Source organism: Elephantulus edwardii, unplaced genomic scaffold (assembly GCF_000299155.1).
Source record: "Elephantulus edwardii isolate Elephantulus edwardi_28Jun2011 unplaced genomic scaffold, EleEdw1.0 scaffold00006, whole genome shotgun sequence".
NCBI lineage: Eukaryota > Metazoa > Chordata > Mammalia > Macroscelidea > Macroscelididae > Elephantulus > Elephantulus edwardii.
In genome coordinates, this window is record NW_006399756.1 from 13958463 (window position 1) to 13977366 (window position 18904).

The 18904-nt window shown below is 45.8% G+C and overlaps 1 protein-coding gene across 1 annotated transcript in view; it reads right to left on the reverse strand.

Annotated features, from left to right (window-relative positions):
- Window positions 1-814: 814 nt before the first annotated feature.
- The window catches only part of ENO4 (enolase family member 4), a 33017-nt gene continuing 14927 nt past the window's right edge, over window positions 815-18904 (reverse strand). Inside the window, exons 8-14 of the mRNA XM_006880155.1 lie at window positions 14598-14654; window positions 11496-11663; window positions 8897-9022; window positions 6419-6614; window positions 3689-3756; window positions 3027-3144; window positions 815-909 (exon numbers count right to left, since the gene is read on the reverse strand). Of these exons, the coding sequence (XP_006880217.1) occupies window positions 815-909; window positions 3027-3144; window positions 3689-3756; window positions 6419-6614; window positions 8897-9022; window positions 11496-11663; window positions 14598-14654 (828 nt within the window). The remainder of the gene's footprint in view (window positions 910-3026; window positions 3145-3688; window positions 3757-6418; window positions 6615-8896; window positions 9023-11495; window positions 11664-14597; window positions 14655-18904) is intronic.

An 18904-nucleotide genomic window follows, 5' to 3' on the forward strand; every position in this document is an offset into this window, starting at 1 on the left:
TTCAGAGGCCTGCTATTTCAGAAGTGGGTGGCCAATCCTTCTTCCTAGTCTGTCTTAATCTGAATGTTCAGATTTAGAGGAGTATCTGACAGACACTAGTGTATCTAGTGGACTTTATTAGTAGCCAAAAAAAATTATTCATTCATAAATGCTTGTGCATACATTTTCGTCCACCTTCCCACCAGAAGACAAAAAGATTAAAAGAGATGCATAAAAGTATTTAAAAATAAAAAACTAAAAGGAAAAAAGAAGATGAAATCAGGGCAAATGGAGTTAAGAGCAGAGGAGTGAGATGAAACTGGGAGGCTGTTACAACACGAGGCTTGTTCATACCTCAGCCTGAGGTTCAAGGGGCATGTGTCCGCCCCTCCCAGCTGAAAGCGAGAAGCTGAGTGCCTCGGATGGTGTCTCAGGCCCACAGTGCCTGTCCTGTGAGGCTGTCTCGGATGCTATGAATTGTAAAGTATACAGTGTTGGAACAGAGTTAGGAGGCTGGAAACAGAAGAGCCACCTTGACTTACAATACCTTCAAAAATAGAGTCAAGCCACCATGTTAATGAAATCGCTAATAGAAATATAAAACAAAGTTTACAGGTATGCTTTTACTCTGAGAAAATGTACCATGTGTGTTCTGCTAAAGGGTGAGAAAGGGGAAATGCGTGACATTTTAGAGTCAGCAGTGTGGAGGCACCCATCTGCCCATGTCATTGTACTCATGGCGCTGTCAGCTGGCGTGACGCTCACTGGGAGATGCTCATGTGTGGACTGACTGCGCCCCAGATTCTGTAGGAAACAGAAGCTCCACGAGCTCAGGTCACTCATCGGCTGTGACAGCAGCCACCTCCAGCGCCTCGGCAGCCGTTGCAGCTTCTTCATTAAGGCAGAAGAAGGTGTGTTCTTCATGGACATCTATTGAAAAGCCAAGAAAAGCAACCGTCAAATGGATTGGCCACGCCAGTGATGCAGAATTTACATGGTGTTTTGTTACATGATATTTTTAGCGGGACAATCATCAGGATTACCTAAAGCTATCACTTGGCAGCCCCACACACAACAGTGCTAAGAGGACCACCGGAAAGACTTGTGCTATTCGGTGAGGTCAAGTCAACTGCAACTCTGAACAACAGCTGGGCAGCGTGCCCTATGCTGAGTCACCGTCAGGATCTCGGTCAGGCTCATTGTCACACAGCAGTTACTGTGTCAAACCATCATGTTGAGGGGCTTCCTCTCTTAACTGACCCTCAGTTTTTTTCCAGCATAATATCTGTTTCCCACTCGCAGCCCCTTCTGAGATGCCCAAAGTATGAGAGGAAGATTCACTACTGCCTCCAAGTCAACTTTGTTCATGGGATTTTCAACACTTTTCACCAACACCACACTCCAAAGTCATTGATGATTCTTTGGTCTTCTTTATTCCTTGTCCAACATTCACATGTGTACGAAGCAGGTGGAAGTACCATGGCTTGAATCCAGGTAGCTCTGGTGGCTTAGTGGCAAGAAGCCGTGCTGTCAACCTAAACACAAATGGTTTGAATCCACCAGTTGCGCCATGGGAGAAAAATAGGCAGTTGACACATGATTTGCTGCCTCTGAAAACCTGCGGGAGAGTCAGCTATGGGTCAGGTCCTACTCGATGGCACTCAACAACAACAATAAACATGAATCAGGCACACCTTAGTCTTTAAGTGGACATCCTCACTCGAGTATTTTAAAGACGTCCCTGATAGCAGACTTGTTTGCCCAATGCAGTATGTCCATGGAAAGCTTTCTAGAACCATTTAAAACTGGGCTCAACATCAACCTCAACCCTGCAATGCAGCTACTCTTCATTGTCCTTTATCCACTCACCCAACATTCTGCAACATTTTGATGGGCAGTGGCCTTTGGGGCACAGAAAAGGGTGAGAGAACTTGGACTTGGGACTTGGATTGCTGCAGTCAAGCTCTCCAAAATGATGACCTTGTTTTAATGGTTGAGTTTGTGCTAAGACTTCCTACTAAAAAAAAATTAGAAAGATTGGTGTTTTCATTTCTTGATGCCCTTCACATTGACTGCTGCCAATGCCAGGAGGCTAGTTAATCCGTAAAGCATGGGTTACCTGAAATGTCACTAGAGTGGGCTAGTCACTGGCATTGCCCAGAAGCAAATGGTACCCTTTGTGGTGAAATCTGCCTGGAAATGTGATTGGTCAGCTAAGGGATGTGAGGTTTCCCGCAGACAGGATGGTATGAAAACAAAAGGCAGGAGACAGGTGAACAATACCATGTCACCCAATTCATGAAAAGAAGCCTTTGCATTCAACATGCACAGATCAGCACAAGAAAATAGAGTGCCCTTATGTGACTGAGAAATGGGCTCCCCCAAGTATGGCTTTCTATGGAATCTTCACACTCGCTGCCACTGCCCAGCCTCAGCTAAGAGCATCATCACAATTTTTGTTGGTCTCTAAAATGTCTCTGTCTCTTAACCCATGTTTTAGCCATCACAATAATCCCCAAAACACACGTGCCTATTTCAGGTGTTTCTCCCCAGTCAGCCAATGCACAGGGTGGCTCTTCCTGGCGTCATAAATGATTGTTTCGTTTCTCTTGATTCTTGTGCCTGTCTGAGGTACAGCATTCAGAATCAACAGGCGATCTACACCTTGTAAGGAAAAATGAGTGGTTTCCAAGAAGCTCCAGGGAAACATTTGCCTTTAACTTCCACGGGCTGTGCAGAGAAGCCCTCAGTATAATTTGGACAGCAACAAAAGGTAGGCTTGGAGATTCCAATCAATTAATTCTATTGAAAAGCGTCAGGCAGTCTATTCAGTGAGAAGAAGGGCTGGAGTTTGAAACATTCAGGTAAATAGATAATCCATTAGAACAACAATATACATTGTGGCAAATGCCTTCCTAGTTTTGTCAGCGCTTATTTGTCTTCTTTGGAGTCCCCTGCTCTCCCGCCGAGGGATTTCTATCCCCCCTCCCACAATCTTTGTTCTCTTATTCATGGCTAAATGAAAACAGCAGGCAAGCAGTGCATACCCAGTGCTCCGTCCTGAGCAAGCTCTTCCTCTATCGTCAAAAGCCGGTTGTACTTAGTCACCCGTTCGCCTCGAGAAAGACCTCCCAACTTGACAAACTGGACGCCCAGTCCAACGGCCTGGAGTGAGAACAAACTGTCAGATGAAGGAGTGAGCCGTCTCGGGCAGAACACACAATTCCTTGGAAAGGAGACTCTGCCATGGTCTTGAGGGGTTCCTTTTCCCCTGTCCTCTCTGTAACCACCTGACTTATTTTTACATAAATTAAGGCTGCACGTGACCTGCCTGTCACCATCCCTGTCCTCAGGTGAAGCGGTGGTGGCACTGTGCGTGAGACACTGGCCTCCACACGGCAGCCGCAGATGTCTAAGGCAGGCTGGCCTTTGCCGCCTCATTTGAGGAACTAAGATTGGCAGCATGGACCCTGGTCATGGAAGTGGGCTCTTCATTCTCCCCAGACTCCAATCTTACTTCTTTTTAAAAGTTCAAAGGTTAGCTCTTTGGAAAAAAAAAAACATAAGTAGCTGTCTGGGAGGAAGCAAGTCTATTTCATGAAAGGTTACAGGACTTGCTCTGCACAAGACTTCGTCTCCCTGAAATAGCAATTTGTGATAAAAATCAGTGTTTTGGCAGTTGTGCAGTTGACCAGCTCTCAGCACTTACCAGATCAACGAGGCTGTCATCAGATGACTCGGCTTCTGTGCTTCCAAAGACGGCGGTGCACTTCTTACCTGTCAGCAAAGAGCCGGGCTCAGTCTCGTAGTGCAGATAGACTCGCCTCTATCTGAGCCTCTAGGATCAACATGTAGTTTGCCAGAGATTGAGATTTCTTCTTGTGAATCAGACGGCTGACTTGCTTGCCTAAGAATGCTAACCCAAACATCTGCCTTGCCCTGGTCTGGCCTGTTTTCACTCCTTTCTCCAATAGCTGGGATCCTCTCTACTAAATCACTACGAGGTTTTATCAAATGTAAAATAGTGTAAGTTGTAAGGTGTGCCATTATTTTATTACCACCTTAGGGGGAAATGTTTCTATTAAATGAGGATATTTGTAAAATCACAGGTGTGAGATGGATTCCATTTCATTTGTGCCACACCTGAGTCTAGGGAATAGGGCAAGGGCAAGGGCGTGGTGAGAGGATTTATGGGTGCCACCGATGGCTTCCCCACTTCACGGGGTGGGGAATCGACCACACTGAGTGCTTGCCTGTTAAGTGAGCAGTGTGGACAGTTATTTCATGAAGCACATGAGGTTCACCAGACCCCTTAAAATTTGCCAAATTCAAAGCCCACGTTCACTAGATGTCTCCAGTGTCTGTGTTTTAGAGGCAGGAGCTACAGCAGTAACCCAAGGTAGACGAGAAGATGCCTGAGGAACACAGGGTCCAAGCCAGAGCTGGGACCCCCCATCTGCCACCAGCTGGCCAGCCCCACACTGAGCCCTAGGAGAGGGCATCCTGCGTCCTTCAGCCTGAGGGCCTCTGTGTATCACTGCATCCTCTGACCCGCCTGGCTCCTGGCCGTATCTACCTGCTGGCCTGCTCCTGCTCTCCAGTGAGCCTGGTTTCTGAGACTCCCTCGTGCTGTCTGTGGTTCTGGCACTGGAAAAACTGAACAAGACTCCTGGGATGGGAGTTCACAGTCTAGTAGAGGAGACCAGACATTCATATTTACACACATGACAGTGGGCGGTACATAGAGAGCATGTATAGGAGGCTCACAGCAGAACCTGTTGGAGGTAGCAGAAGCCAGGGAAGATAGAGATGTTTTCACTTCAGTCAAGACATGAAGAAGAAGTCTTTCAAAAAGCAAGAGACAAAACACTCCAGGCTGATGAAACTGCAGGTTCAATGACCCTGATGTTACAAGCATTAGAAACTTTTGAGGAATTCATGAAAGGCCGGTATGAGTAGATGAAATCACAAAATGAGGGATCTTAATTGAAGCCTTGTTTCCTCATCAGGGAAACAAAGGAGGTTTACCTTATTCTAAAGATCAAATTCAGCTCTTAAAATGCCTGTCCACTGGCATCAAATAATGGTTCTCTCCTTGGGCATCCCAGACCACTCGCATCAGAGCTCTGCTTTTCATCTGTCTCTCTGTATCTCCGTGCCTGGAACTGTGTCTGAATCTCAAGGCAGTGGCTACAGTCCTGCTTCAAGACACACTGGTCAGGCCACAACGCCTCGCTAACTTGCCCGCTGACGTCGCCATGTTGCTGGTGGCGGCGCCCCTGCTCCCACCCCACTTCTCTGTACTGACAGGAAACCATCTGCCTCTTCTGGTTGGACCTTTTAGAGAGAGACCATAGATCCTAATAGGAGAGAAATGCTTGGCTTGCATGCTGCTGCGGAACTGGACCTTACACATTCTTACATGTATTTTCTTACTTGAACATTTTATTGGGATTGGAGTGGGCATTTTCAGAGCAAACTGGTTTTCCATTCAGTAACTCACACTCATTTGTGCTTCCTGATCACAATCCCCATGTTGTAACAGCCCTTCTGCTCCCGTTGGTACACCTGCGGAAGCCAAGCCGCACCTGGCAGATGATCAGGTTACCCTACACTTGCCCAAGTCCTAGCGGGCTCAGATGGTCTGCTGATGTCTGAGTAGATTACAACTCGCTAAGCTATTCCAGTCAAGTCTTCACAACATCCTTCCTGTCTAGTTGGTGTGTGCTCATGTGGAGGGGAAAAGCCGGGTACCTGGTTCCTAAAATGCTAGGAGATGAATCTGGAGCATAAAGTGACAGTCAATTATAGGAGAACTTGGAATGCCGTAGCAACATGATTGATGCAAGCGAGGCACAGCTGTCCCTGCTGCTCTGTCACTGTGCACGAGGCCCTGTCCTCGTTGGCGGCAAGCTGTTTGCTTCCCTCGAATATTACACTGAGCCTGCAGACTTGGCTGAGGTGAGTGGGTACCTGCGTGTTCTACAAATCCCGAAGCAGAGCTTAGCGTAGCAAGCAGTAAGGATTGGAGTTTCCCTCTAGGTTTTGCTAAAGAGTTTTTGGAACTCAACTTTGGAGTCCAATCCACACTGGTCAGTGTGCTGAACGTTATGCCTCTTGGTCCAGCTGTTGGGGACAGAGAGGCTGCCCCCCTGTGAAGCTGGCAGGGCAACAATCTTGGCCACCCAATTGCTGTGGCCCTGGGGAAGAAGACCTCCTGGCTGGGGCTGGTACAGGAACTCCTGCAAGTGAATCAGTGAACTGCATTTTGGTTTTTACCACTAAGTCCTTCCCAGATGGGGTCGAGTTACTTCCTCCCCCCACCCCTTGGGGTTTATTTGAGGCTCTTTCTAATTCTGGAATACTGCCTATTTTGGGGTGTCTTCTATAACCAAGTTAACGTCGGGATGGGGATCACAACGTCTCTCTCTTCACTCACTGTCAATGAGATGGGTCACCTCCACCAGATCAGATACTGTCGTTTGGTTGGTGTGTTTGATGATGAGCCCGCTGGCCAGCGGGATGATGAGGTTTCCTTCCTCGAGATGCTTAGAGATGCTCCCAGATGCAGCTCCTGCGATGATGTAACACCTGGCCCCAAGGGCACCCCACACGCGGTCCCACTGCTCAGAGTCCTGGGTGAAGAGTTAGAATGGATCGTTACAGTGTTCTGAACGTGGTATCAAGACAACGAGCGTCACAGAGTACGCGATCAGTCATACCTTCTCCCCTGAGAGATACACAAAACCCTGTTAGTTTGCATCTGTGGCTGGATAACACCTATAGCCAAAGCCACAGAAAGGAACAAGCTTCAGGAACAGAAACTGAAAATGATTTCGATTTGAGCTTTATTTGGTTTAAGAAATAAAATGTTAATACACATTAAGTGCTGTTTCCAATATTGATTCTGGAGTTTTTCCACACAAGCCCTCACCATGCCCTGTGTTCTCTGTAGTACTGTTAAGACCGCCTGGTTAGAAGATATGGCTACTGTTTTAAATAATCAGACAACTGGGAGAAAAGAGCCTGCGAGAACTTGGGGCCGCCTTTCTCACCCTCCTATTTTTATTGGTTGAGATCTCCATATTCAGTGCTGAGTATTCCACAGAGAAACAATACACAAGGCCGTCCCAGCCATTCCACCAACCCCTTCCATTGGAACAAACCAGGCAAGTGGATCATGTTAACTAGAACTGCTGTGGTTGGAGCCACAGGTCCCCCATCCAAAGGCCGACTGCCACAGACTGAGCCCAGCCATGTTCTCCACAAGTGCTGGTGTCTAGCAAGAGCGTGGAAAGGACAGGTGTGTGGATGGGTTCTGAGAACCCTGAGACTCTTAAGTCAGAGTCAGCATGCCTGTGGTCCCCAGTGTGTCAGCAGTAACCTCTGAGAAAACAGTGCTGTTCACTATATCTAAGAGTTCTCCAACTCATAAAGCCAAGACTTTAACTAGAATTAGAGTTTAGCTAGAGAGTATCTGAAGTGGTATAAAAGGAAACATGCTTCCCAAGAGTATGTGCTGGAATCCTGACCCCGTACCTGTGGGGTAATCTCACTTGGAAATGGTGGCGTTTTCTGTGTTAGGTTAGTGAGGGTCTATCCATGTAAGCTGTGTTCTAAATAGCCTCATGTATATAAGACTAAATACATATATATATATATGTGTGTGTGTGTGTTAAGTGCGGTTGAGTCGCAGGATATATATGTGTATATATGTATATGTAATATATATAGTAGTCTTATACATAGAAGTATATGTGTCTCTCTCTATATATGTATGTGTGTGTGTGTGTGTGTATAAAACAGAAACAACAGATTTGACACAGAAACAAGGACATGACTGCAAAAGGCAGAGGCCACAGCAAGATCATCCGTGAATCAAGGAGCCTGGGCTGCTGGCCAAGAATTCAACCTGAGAGAGACCCAGGTTTGGACTTGGAGCATCTGTTCTTGTTGTGGACCGTGTGGACCGTCAAGTCAGAAATGACACACAGCTGACCCGCCAGTGAGATTTCAGGGGCTGGGATTCACATGGGAGGACACTGCCCATCTTTTCCCCATAGAGCAGCCGGTGGATTCGAACTGTGTACTTAGGCATTGATCGCTTTCCACTAAGCCACCAGACTGCTAATTTAGCACTTAGCACGGTGATAAAACGTCCATCCTCTGAAGCCAACCACTTGTGGTTGTTTGTTTTTGCAGCAGCGCCAGGAAAGGAGTGCAGGTGGGTTAAGGGGTGAGCTGGTCTTCGGTGGCACATACATCATCCCTGCTCAATTAACCTGCTCAGCTAACCGGGTCAACTAACCTGCTCAACTAATCTGGCTGGCATTAGTTTGATGGATCAGAAAAATCTCAAATGCCAAACTTTAACAAATATGGCTTTGGTACTTCTGTATGTATACAGTAGCTGGGTTTAGAAGACAAAAACATTTGGCCAATACAAAACCTGCTACCATGAGCACATGAACTTGAAAATGCTCCTAACTGTGGCATTTGGACAAGAACAAACTGGGAGGAGGGTAGAGAGAATAGTGCAACAATGAATGAGTGGAAGCCCAAAATCTCTGTAAATGTTTATGAAAATTAATAAAATATAATTATAGAAAAAAAAAAAAGAAAATGCTCCTAGTGGAGCACCAGCCAGCTCAGCGGGCTAGGCTACCATCAGTGACGTTGGATGTAAATGTACAGGTCTCCCTAACACGCCGGGCAATGGCCTGCGTCTCTGCAGACAAGCACACTCCTATGCAACTGTCCTTCTGCCATTCATTTGAGTGATTTTACTCATACATGCTGAAATAATGCAACTCAGCCCTGGTCCCGATGACAATACATTTTGAATGACAGCGGTCCAAAAGCATGTGATTGTATTCTCCCATGTTTTGTTATAAAATTCAGGGTGAGCCCTGCTTACCTCCTTCCTGAAAGGATCGATTAAGGCGATAATGGAAGGATATTTGTTGATGAGATCCACATACAGGTCAACCATCTCGGCCGCACTTTTGAATGTCCCCGTCATCACTTCGTACTTCCCTTTACTCTTGTCCGTGGGAGGGAAACAGGAGAGGAAGGGATAAACACGGAGGTTGTCAAATGGGAAAAGGCTCCCCCCTTCTTTCAGTCAGTTCCTTTTCCCGGGGACTCTCCACCGGGCCTCCAAGGCTGCACAGCTGTAGAGAAGGGAGCTGCCTAGTCTCCTCAGGAAGAGACGGGCTGGTCAGTCAGTTAAAACCACCCATGTTCAGTTAGCAGCTCCGCAATTCAAACTCAGATAGTCCTCAAGGTTGGTAAGCCAGTTCTTCTTTAGGATGCTTTGACCTGTGAAATATCTGCATTTTACTTTAACCAGCTGTTACCCTGGAGGAACTGAGTCACCACACGTAGAGAAAATCCCTGCCCGGGGCAGATTCTCCAGCCTCTTGACACTCACTGAGCCCTTCCCACGACTCTGGCTGAAGGCTCTGTACAAACAACCATCAGGCATAGAGTGGGCAGGGAGTGGTATCTGCTTTAGGCTTTAATCCTGGTGCCAAGTACCCGGCTGCCTGGCAGGCGGAGTGTAACATAAATTCACACAGCCACCACCAATAGCCATGCCCACCTGCCCGTTTGCTGGAACAAGTAACTTCTATCTTCCACTTGTGAGATTGTGAATAAATAACAAACAACTTATGAATAAATAGGAAACTGTCCGTGACTTTTAAATACTAAAATAAGAAAGTGACAGTGGCCTTGGTGAAGGCATTTCTTTGTCAGCACTGACAGTGTGGTCTTGGATGGGTAACTGGAGTGTTTTCTTGGATGGATAACTGGAGTGTAACCTGTTCATTTAGGTCTGGAAAGGTCTCAAGTCGTTCAGCACAGCAATGAACATGGCTGAAAGGTCTAATGTCCTTCTGAGAAACTAAACTCCTTTACTGCCAAGTCTTTGTTGAGGAATAGCACCCACCCTGCTCAGGGACTGGAAGCAGGCGGTGGACCAGAGGGTGGCTGGTTCACTAAAGCTTTTCTGCTGCTATGGCAACAGAATAGATTCCCTTGAAATTGGGCAGGTTCCCAAGAAGTTCATAATTGAAGGGATTTTATACTTTCTTCACATTAAAAAGCAGCAAGAACTTTTTGTTTCCATAATGCAGAGTTTCAAAGTCCTATCTTGTCCTTGATGAAATGCTAATGACTTTGAACTAACATTATTGGGAGAATTATCTGATATTAAGCTAATAACTTTTACTGAATATAAGCAATAAATACCTATTCAAGTTAGCACCAGCAGTCAGTATATTCACAGTTCTTGGTATACGTTGTGGATGAAAACATGCAATTATTTTCCTTAATGGTATGCCTGGGAACCAAGCATTATGAGAAGAAAAGGAAATTACTTTAAACATTCTTTTATGTGCTTCGTTTCGTTGGTAAAGTAAAAGAACTTTCAGAAATCAGCAGAAACTTGGGATGCCTATACATTCAAAATTCCCTTTTGCAGTTAAAGGGAGAATCACACATTAAAGCAGAATCCCATTTGCCTGTTGTTGTGTACTGGTGAGTCAGAACTGACCCCTTGCTTATCCTCAAGCAGATTTTCAGAGGCAGTAAATTGCAGGGGGAAAGATGGCACAACTCTCTTTTGAAGAGCAACTAGTGGATTCGAACAGCCTACCTTTGTGTTGGCAGCTCAGTTCCTTACCACTAAGCCACCGGAGGTCCCTAGCCTCCTGAATTTGATTGCTTACCAATTCACCATAGATGTATGTCAGTATGCTGGCCATTAGTGTCCTTGGAAATGCAGCTGTGTGTATCAAGCATGCATAGATGAGAGTATGTGTGTAAGACAGAAAACTTTTAGTACTTTTGATAACACACCCATTTGCCAAGTTTAAAGGTGAAATGATGAAGCATAACCCAAGGCCACGAGACCAGCAACATTCTGTTCTGCACCCGGCCCATTTCTCTCTCTCATAACTTCCTCTGCATGGAGCGGTTCCCCAGGTGAAGCTCGCCCTGCCCTCCATGAGCACCACTTTGATGATAAATGTCATTACTTTGGAAATATGTTCGTATATCTATATTCACAATGTAAATTTAAGAACTGCATTGTCTAAAAGAGCCCATTGGGTCACAGCTACCACTAATCAGCTGACCCACCTTTCACACTTGATGGATGTGGTGTTAACCCACCAAACAACTGTGCTCAGAAGACTGGAGGACCTTGTTAAGTTCTGTTTCATTAACTGTCTCACCTGCAATGTGACCAGCCCATTTTATTCAGTTTTGACACAGAAGCTTTAGCTCTTTGATGAAGATGTTCCCTTTTTAATGTCTGCAGTTCTATGGCTCTGTTGCTCTTTGCTCAATCGGGTCTATTTTATTGGGCCGCCTCACACATTATGGACAAACTAACAAAAGGATTTTCCAGGAGAAAGAACTCAGCTCAGCTCTTCTTTTGAGCACTGGGTTGTTTTTTTTTCCCCAAAGGACCTTTACAAAAAAGTAAAGAAACTGAGGTGAGAACTTACATAGTCCATCAGCTCGTGTGCGGCACAGTTGATGCCCAGATGCAGGTTGGTTCCCAATTCCAGGCCCAGGTTTGCACAGATTCCTTGTAGCAGGAGGATGGGCTGCTCCATGGTGTCATAGTTAATGGCTAAACAGCCAAGGTGGGTCATTTTTCCAGTAATCTGCTGCTGCAAGATGGAATGAAGACGAGGCAGGTACACAGAGTGTTCAGTTTCTTGGAGCATCATTGATAATACAGTTTACACCCTGTAACGTTACACCTCGCCAACACTACGTGCTCCCAAGTCTCCTCGACTTCCAGGTCCCATTCATCTTCGCTGAAGGTTAGAGCATATCTAGGAGTGATTTTCTTATGCCTGAGGTTTTCAAGTTTGGCCTGGGGGTGCACACTACTAGGCTCTCTTCACTATGCCTACGATGTCTTCAGAAGCTCTGCCACGGTGAGCGGATCAGCGCTGAGACACACACACACGGCTGCTGGACCTCAGGGCCGTTCTACTAACATCCATCTGAACACGCTCTGTGTACATGCCTCGTCTTCACTCCATCCTGCAGCAGCGGTAACATCCATCCTTTGCCACTGTCTGTCCTCTTCCCCTCCTCCCTCCTCCAAACTTGTTCTTCCTTGTGCTCTGTTTTTCTTCAGAGGGACATGACTGTTCAAACTTAAAATGTAAAACTTCCTTGAGCAAAGACTGATTTTTAAAAGGATTGAAGACGCTTGCTCAAAGCGAGAGGATTAAAGACCCAAATGTCTCTGAGGAAAGACGGCCACCTGCCTCATGCAAGGTCAGCATAGATGATGAGTCCTTGCTGGAAACGGCTCTATACACACTTGTAAGTTCAGCCAAATCAGTGATTCAGAAGGGGGTGTGGGTGTGTGTGTGTGTGTGTGTGTGTGTGTGTAGACAGAGACAGACAGACAGACTAACCTCCAATAAGCATGAACCCAGGAATAAATAGCCTCATTTTCATTAGAGAACCACCCAACATTTTTAATGCCAATGAAGATAATCTTCCATTAATCAAACAAAGGACTACTTAGAGAAATTTCCATTTATCAAATGAATCCTTATATTATGGAGGATATGAAAGTATCTCTTCTGGGGACAGAGGGTTGGGTGGGGAGGAAATCATAGGGTAACAGAGTTTGGTGAGCAGGGGAGAAGAGGGAAAAGGAAAGATCCAATGGTGACCTGAATAGATGGCATAATAGTAGATCAATGGTGATTAATTTTGTAAAAGACAATGTACATGAGTGATCATTTGAAACACAATGTGGATGTAGGAATGTGTGAAACACAATGTACAGGAATGATACACTATGTATATTAATGCTGTATGTAAACCAATATAAAGTAAAAATAACATCACTTCCTCCTGCTTACTAAGTACAAACTAATTAATTCATATAAAGTAAATACATTCCTATAGAGTAAATACATTTCCTCCTTTCAGCAGCCCCACGAAGTGTGGCTACTGTTACGTATTGTGGATTTTTGACCATTTAACAGAATAAAGTAACGGAACAGATTTCACTGCAGGAAATGAGTCTAGGACCCTAATCCTAGCATGGTTGCCTCTCAAGAATCTCCCACCTAATCCTGTTCTACTAAAATGAGGTTAAACTGATCAGGGAGGGACGTGGTCTATGCTTCTCAGAGCACAGAAGACCACCTGGCTGGAAAGAAAGGGACAGAACGGAGCCTTGATTACTTGTCAACCCTCTTTTTCCTTGCCTGCAAAGCCAACTTCTCTCATTCCAACACAGTTATCTGGTATTTTATCAGTGACGTACTTAGAAATACCTCTCCTTTCTCCTAATTTTGAAGAGGAATGAAATTTCTTATCTTTATTGACTCCTTCGTCTATTAGCAGCCCTTGCTGATGATGTCTCTTGACTGTCTGTGTTGTCCGGAGGGGCTGAGGCTGCAGCTCCAGGTGTGAGCAGCCTTCCCGTGCACGCAGGATCTGCAGGGTCCCCGGATGCTGGCCTGACTATTCAGTGTTGAAAGCTCACACATCCAGGAGGTGAATCTGTCAGAGCACCTTCAATCAACAATGTGGCTGGCTGATCAAGTTCAGGGCGTCTCCCGAGGCTGTGGTTTCCACAGAGAGGACTGTGTACCTGCTGCCTGACACTGTCTAGCGTCACAGTGATTTCTCTCAAGTGGCATTTCCAGGTCTTTTAGGAACCATTCTGTGCCTTTTCCTTCTTTTTCTTTTTTTTTTTCTATAATTATATTTTATTAATTTTCATAAACATTTACAGAGATTTTGGGTTTCCATTCATTCATTGTTGCACTATTCTCTCTACCCTCCTCCCAGTTTGTTCTTGTCCAAATGCCACAGTGCTTGTCAAAGCCAGTTCTGATTAATCTTCTTTGTCAGTGTGTCCTTTGCCATTCCCTATCACTCCTCCCTGAGAGAGACTTCACCCTGAGTCATAAGGAAAAGGGGATGGCGTATTCTCTTAGCTACTTCCTGCTGAAAAGGGACGCTGTGGGTTTCAGGGTGAAGATCTTCTCTCACTACTCTAAAGGGCCCCTTTGGCAGTAGGAAACACATAGACTATTATACATGGTGGAGGGGACCTGGGGGAGGGTTTGTGGAACAATGAAAGAATCTTTTCTTTTACTTTTCCATAATTTTTGACTCATGTACTTATAACTTGTTAGTCAAATTTGTGTCTTCTAGGTTGCAACACCCCCATGATACATCTTCAAGGATATGAACATGTATGGCCAAGCACAATCAATAAGAGTGCATCTAAATTCCAAAATCAATCTCCATAATAGTCCTTCTTTTTCTAACAGAAGTAAAATTAAGCTCTAAAATACCCTATATACCTTTGAGGTGCTTATCAGACAAAGTCAACTTCCCAAGCACATCACTTTAAAGCTCATACTATTCCTCATGTTTCTCCCTGCCCGTTGGGGAGAGGAAGGACAGAAATAGATGCCAGCTTTGGGTATGCCTTGGTTGGTGGGTAATTTCCATTAGCCCTGCCTTGGATCAAAATGACCACGGGAGAGGCGCAGAGACCAGGGGTGCAGAAACCACGCCGCACAGAAGGGTGATAAACAAGTGCGCACACTTACTTGGCCCTTCTTGCCTCCATTGTGCCCTTTCTTCATCTCTGTTTTTGAAGGAGGGACCTGAGAGAAGACAGAAACACATCCTTGAGCTCGGCAGACATGTCTTTGGTTACGTCAGAAACTCTGGCCTGTCTGTGGCTCTAGGGCCAGGCCAGCCACACATCCACAGCTAATGAACAGAGACAATGCCACCCACTTCCTGCTTTCATAAGCCTCAAAATTATTCTTTCTCAAACTGAAGCATGGTTCATCTTTCTGAGCCTAGTCACATATATAGGATGTGTGTGTGTGTGTGAGATGATGTTCAATTCATTTAAAAAGATCAAAATCAAGCCTCATTCCCATTGAGTAAATTCCAACTCCTAAGAACTATGGTTGTTGTGTAGCCTCAAGTCAGAAATGACTCACAGCTGACTCTTCGGCCCGTTTCCAGAGGCAGTAAGTCACCCAGGAGGGCGCTCTGGTGGCCTAATCGTAAGAAATGGAACTGAAATTCCAAAGGCATGAGGATCAAATCCATCAGCTGTTCCACAGGGGAAAGATAAGACAATCTCCTCCCGGGTGATTTACTGCCTCTCAAAACCCACTGGAGGGTCAGTTATGGGTCTGTTCTGACTCGATGGTAAACAACAACAGCAACAACAACAAATCACACAGGAGGAGACGGCCCATCCTTCTCCTGAGGAGCAACTGGTGGATTTGAACCATGGGCCTTGGGAGTTGGGGATTACAACACAGCTTCTCACCACGAGGCCAGCAGAGCTCTGGAAGAACTCTACAGGACAAAACATAACGGCTCCATAGAGTTTCCAAGGCTGGAATCTTAATATACACAGCCTGTCACGTGTTTCTCCCTCAGAGCAGCCAGTGGGTTCAAACAGCCAACCAGGCACTTAACCACCATGTCCCCAGGGCTCCTTCTACTCATAGAACTCAAAACTCACTGCAGTCAAGGGGATGCTGGCTCAGAGTGACCCTCCATCAGGTTCTGAGGCTGTAAATCTTAACAGGAAGCCACCACCCATCACCACTCACTTCCTCACTGTTGTTGTTGGTATGTGCCTGTGACTCATAGCGACCTACAACAGCCCTAAACCCTGCTCTGTCCTGTGTCAATCTCACTGTCTCCAACACACCCATCCCCATTACCCTGGTCACTGAATCAACCCACCTCGCAGAGAGTCTTCCTGCCTGCACAAGCAGGCTTTCAGTTAGCAATACAACAGTTACAGACCATGCCAGCTTAGTGCCTAGTGTGTTACAATGCAAACCAAAATCCACTAGTCTCTTCAAGGGAGACAAATGGGTAATCTCCGCCCAGAAAAGATTTACAGCCTCAGAGGCTGCCCCGAGGTGGACTCTGCTCAGATAACCAGTGTTGCTCATATCTGGTGTACTGGGGTCTCTGTGTGCAGCACTCAGTTCCCTTCTTGACCTTAAGGAGTTAACACCGCAGTGCTGTTAGGTGCTGCCAGGCTGAGAACAGCTCATAGTGACCCTACGAACAACAGATCTTAGCCCTGTCCTACCCCGTGCCATCCCCACAATCTCACACACACTTGAGCCCATTGCTGCGGTCACTGTGTCAATCCACCTGGTTGAGGATCTTTCTCTCATTCACTCACCTTTCACCTTTTCAGCCATGCTGTCCCTCTCCAAGGAACACCCTCTCCTAACAACATGCCCTAAGTATGTGAGACGAAGCGACACCGTCCCTGCCTCCAAGAAGCACTCTGGCTGCACTTTCTCCAAGACACACTTGTTTGTTCTTTTGGCAGCTCCTGGGTTCCTACACCATAGTAGGAACTGAATTTATAGTCTGATTCCATTGTTTTTAATAACTTCATGGTTAAAACCCTCTTTCCTACCAAGGGGGTTTGAACTTTTGGAACTAGCCGAAGTTCACTGAATCTGGTGAGACTGGTGGATGTGATGTCATCGAGATGAAACGTGAAAGTAATTCCTAAGGAGGGGTCCCCATAGTGGGGTTTGATACAGGACAGCAGGAATCATGCAGTCATCTGCGCATCCACTTTAAAGCCTGATATCTGCTTGTACTTTAAAGCCTAGCATCTACAGCACGCTCCCTGAATGAAGCCTAGCATCTGCTGGCTCTATGAGCCAGGGAAAGCTTATCAAGGTCCAGTCTTCTCACCTAAGTACAGGCAAGCACAGTGATCCTGCTTCTCAGCACTTACAGTGTCAGCTGGACTTCTTCTTTCCTGTCTGATGGGTTGGGTCACAAAGATGCAGTGGTGCCTAAGACCCACATGGGCCCTGCTTTGGGGAGCTCGTAGTCTAGAAAGACAGACAGAGACCTCAAGGAGATGCACGCAGCAGCAAGGAAAGCTGTGTGAGAGGAGTGCAGGGCAAGGGGACCACAGCATGGGGAAGTCCCTGGTGGGCGCTCTTATGGGAAGCCAAATTTTATACTAAATATTTGTAATAAACGGAATGCTACTTGAGGTTATGAGGGAGGCTGATACAAGCAAGAATTCGCCTGGGAGCACTAAGGCAATCCTTAAATGTTTACAGGGGTAGGCACTAAGGCAATCCTTAAGTGTTTACAGGATTCTTGTATTGTATTTGCTAACCCCTCCCTCCTGAGTCAAGCACTAGGTTTTCAATAGAAAGAGTTCAGCTTCATTTGCAATGAATTCCCTTGGTGATTTGCTTCCTGGCAATTTTCAATAAAGACACAGGAAAGCTAAGGTCTGCGCTTCAGTTCAAGAACTGTTCGCCTACTGCTGTGCCTGTTTTCTCCTACATTCTTGGTGTTCTGTCTCATTATTATTAATATACTTTGCCCTTGGTCTGCAACAGGCTTTGAAGAGGCTGATCCAGCCTTGAGAGAGGAGTCAGATGGAGGTCAAAGGTATGCATGGCAGGGCGAAGCCTCCTGGGAAGAGAAAAGTGTACGTGAGAAGAAGGCAACACGCTGGCAGAGGGAGCCGACAGGATGGTATAAGTATGCATTTTGGAGGTTGGGGTTGGAGCGTAGACAGGGTAGGCAGGGTTTGAAGAGTGGATAACCAGTAAAGCATCTTTCTAAAGCTTTTGGTCCAAGTCATGGTCTTTGCAATTACTTGTTATGTATCAGAAAGTTGGACAATGACTAGAGTTGACTGAAGAATTAATGTCGTTTAGCTGTGGTGCTGGAGAAGAGTATTAAACATATCAAGACTGCCAAGGGAACAAACAAGTATATCTTGGAGAGAGTGATACCAGGTTGCTCCTTGGAGGATTTTGAAGCTCTGTCTCACATACTTTGGGTATGTTGCAGGAGGGACTAGGCCTTGGAGAAGGACATAATGCTTGGAAGAGTAGAGGGACAGAAAGTGCAGGAAAATAAGATCCCGGCTGAGACAGACTAACATAATAACTAGGGTAATGGGAGTAGGTGTGGCAAAGACCCAAGATAGGCTCAAGATAGGACAGGGTATGGAGCTATGGACTAGGGTCACTATTAGTCACAGGTGAGTCAACAGCACATAACAACAGCAAAGCTTTTGGACTTGAACCTAAGGGCAGGGCTGTGGGAAGCCATGTGACATGACTGGGTCAAGAGGTGCATGATTCCTGTGTCAGCTCAGCCTGGTGAATGTTGAGGAACACTGCTGGACTTCTTCACCCCTAAATTTCTCATGTGCTTCTCTAGTCTTTCCAATCAAACTTTTTAAAAAGTGTTCGAGGGAAGAAACGAAGTTTTATACCCTATGACACTTGGCACAGGGCCTTGCAACAACATTAGCTGAGAGAAATAACACGGCATTTCTCGTCGCCTTGATAATCAGATAAGATGCAATTTGTACTCAAATAACTGCTCTCAGTCTAGGTGAGTTTAAAGTTAGCTGAAACCTAAACAAATACAAGCTTTCATCAGCAACAATTAGTCATCCTGGGCTCCTGGGAGAAGTCAGTTATGCTAAAGTAAACCTGACGTGGAATAACTTGCTTATCTATGCCAACAGCCAAATGGTAGCACGAACAGGAATAATTTTCTTGCAAAAACAAAGCAGAGTAATTGCAGTAAACCCTGGTTCCAGGCCCAGCACCTCCCATTTTGAAAAGAAAAACTATGGTCTTAACTAAGGTGTTCTACAAACGTGTTTTGGGTTGCTTCTGAATGAGAAAATGCACCATTTCCTTTACAAACTTTTACCTAAAATGGGCTTAAGATTTAGTGGAGGGATTGTGCTAAAGGTTGGAATATCAGTATAATCAGCAGGACGATCAAACATCTGTTTGAAGGGGAGCTCTGGTGGCCTAGTGGCAAGAAGCTGCACTGCAATCCCAGAGGAACACGGTTC